Genomic DNA, 2,253 nt, shown 5'->3' with positions numbered 1-2,253 from the left:
TGTAGGCCAGGCCAGGTAAGGATGGCAGTTTCCTTCCCTAAAGGACATTAGTGAACCAGATGGGTTTTTCCTGACAATCGACAATGGATTCATGGTCATCATTAGATTCTTAATTCAAGATATTTATTGAATTCAAATTCCACCATCTGCTGTTGCGGGATTCGAAGCCAGTTCGCTGGGTCTCTGGGTTAACAGCCCAGCAGTAATAGCATTAGGCCATTGCCTAACAGAGAAAGAGAGGCAGAGACAGACAGAGAAACAGAGAGACAACGAGGGGCAACAGAGATGGAGGAAAATCTAGAAAGAAAGAATCACAGAGAAGGAGAGAGAGGGACAAGATGAAGCAAAAAGAGAGAACTAAATTAGAGGAGAGTGCGAGAGGGTTAGAGAGAGCTCCCCAGATGCAGGAGTGTGTATGTCTCTATGTGTGTGAGTCTGTGTGTGCGTGTTTGTGTGTGTGTGTGTGTGTGTGTATGTGAGTGTGTGTGCATTAGTGTGCGTCTGTGTGTGACAGAGAAAGAGAGAGAGAGATTTACAGAGGTATTCTCTGAGACAGAAGTGTGTGAGATAGATAGACAGGGTTAGAGAGATGTCACCAGATACAGGACTGAGAGTAAGAGTGAGGGTGAGTGTGAAAGAGAGAGATGGAGAGAGAAATACCTGCCCATTCTCAGAATGATGTACAGAGCTTACCCATCTCCATCTAAGAATACTTGTGTGTCACTCCATACAGGGAGCACCAAGCCGATAGTGCAGACCACTTCACTGTAACACAAAATAAACACACAACGGCTCTGATTAAAATATCACACACCCTCAACTCTCTCCCCAGCACAAGGATCACTGGATCAGGCACAGGGTCCCTGGCTGCTATCCCCCCTCCTCCTTCCACCCCCTCTCTCTCTCTCTCTCTCTCTTTAACAGAGGGATCACTGGACAGTGATCAGGAACAGGAATCCTGGCTGATATCCCCAGACCCTCTCTCTCTGTCTCACCTTCCATGCTGTATGATGTCCATTCCCAGAATAATGTTCTCCCCCACATTCACTCTCTCTGTGTTCGATACCATTACAAAGTAAGGGATGCGATGGGGTTTAGCAGACTCTAGTCGCACTGCCTGGGGGAGAGAGAGAGAGAGAGGGAAGCGGTGATGGAGTGTTTGTGAATGTGTCATTGGAGAGAGACAGACACAGACAGATCCAGGAGTGAGTTAGGGAGAGAATGAGAGAAACAGAAATCTATCTTAAATGATGACTGTAGAAAACACACAACTCCACTTTTGTAAAAAGTGCATTAAAACTAGGCTTTATCTAACCCTGTGCTGGGAGGGTTTGATGGGGAACAGTGTAGAGGGAGCTTTACTCTGTATCTGACCCCGTGCTATCCCTGTCCCTGGGAGTGTTAGATGGAGACAGTGTAGAGGGAGATTTCCTCTGTATCTAACCCCATGCTGTCCCTGTCCTGGGAGGGTTTGATGGGGGGCGCAGTGTAGAGGAGGCTTTACTCTTTATCTAACCCTGTGCTGTCCCCGTCCCTGGGAGTGTTTGATGGGGGGGACGGTGTAGAGGGAGCTTTACTCTGTATCTAACCCCGTGCTGTCCCTGTCCCTGGGTGTGTTCAATGGGGGTGCAGTGTAGAGGAAGCTTTACTCTGTATCTAACCCTGTGCTGTCCCTGGGAATGTTTGATGGGGGGTCAGTGTAGAGGAAGCTTTACTCTGTATCTAACCCTGTGCTGTCCCTGTCCTGGGAGTGTTTGATGGGGGGGACTGTGCAGAGGGAGCTTTACTCTGTATCTAACCCCGTGCTGTCCCTGTCCCTGGGTGTGTTCGATGGGGGTGCGGTGTAGAGGGAGCTTTACTCTGTATCTAACGCCGTGCTGTCCCTGTCCCTGAGGGTGTGTGTTGGGGGACAGTGTAGAGGGAGCTTTCCCCTGTGTTGGTGTTGGTGGCGATGTGCTGACTAACCAGGGTGATAGTATCGTCCTGTCGCAGTTTGTTACACATCAGTTGCATGTGGTGTTGGAGGGCTCCCACGTTGCTGGCCTCAGGAACACTGTGAGGAAGCTCCGCTCGCTCATCATCAACTGTAGCAAACAGTAACGCTGAGCCTTGGCCCATCAAAAAACTGTCCCTGCATACAGAGCGAGAGCAGTTAGCACAGCAACCCCCCAAACCTACACCTCCTCCCGGAAACAACGGAGTTCGGGGTGGGGGGTGGAGAGAGGGGCGAGCAGGGGAAGAAAAGAGAGGGTG

The 2,253-nt window shown here is 50.0% G+C and overlaps 1 protein-coding gene across 1 annotated transcript; it reads right to left on the bottom strand.

Annotated features, from left to right (window-relative positions):
• Nucleotides 1-318: 318 nt before the first annotated feature.
• LOC125488052 (protein phosphatase Slingshot homolog) lies at nt 319-2,128 on the bottom strand. The gene is made up of 3 exons (XM_048620851.1): nt 1,966-2,128; nt 996-1,117; nt 319-765 (listed from the first exon to the last, which is right to left on the bottom strand). Exons 1-3 carry the CDS (start codon nt 2,116-2,118, stop codon nt 690-692), a joined length of 351 nt encoding a protein of 116 aa, XP_048476808.1. The 5' UTR covers nt 2,119-2,128; the 3' UTR covers nt 319-689.
• Nucleotides 2,129-2,253: the final 125 nt, after the last annotated feature.

This window comes from Rhincodon typus, chromosome 48, assembly GCF_021869965.1.
Source record: "Rhincodon typus isolate 14 chromosome 48, sRhiTyp1.1, whole genome shotgun sequence".
In the NCBI taxonomy this organism is placed as follows: domain Eukaryota; kingdom Metazoa; phylum Chordata; class Chondrichthyes; order Orectolobiformes; family Rhincodontidae; genus Rhincodon; species Rhincodon typus.
The sequence above is the reverse complement of the archived record's forward strand: the minus strand, read 5'-3'. Positions and strand labels throughout refer to the sequence as shown.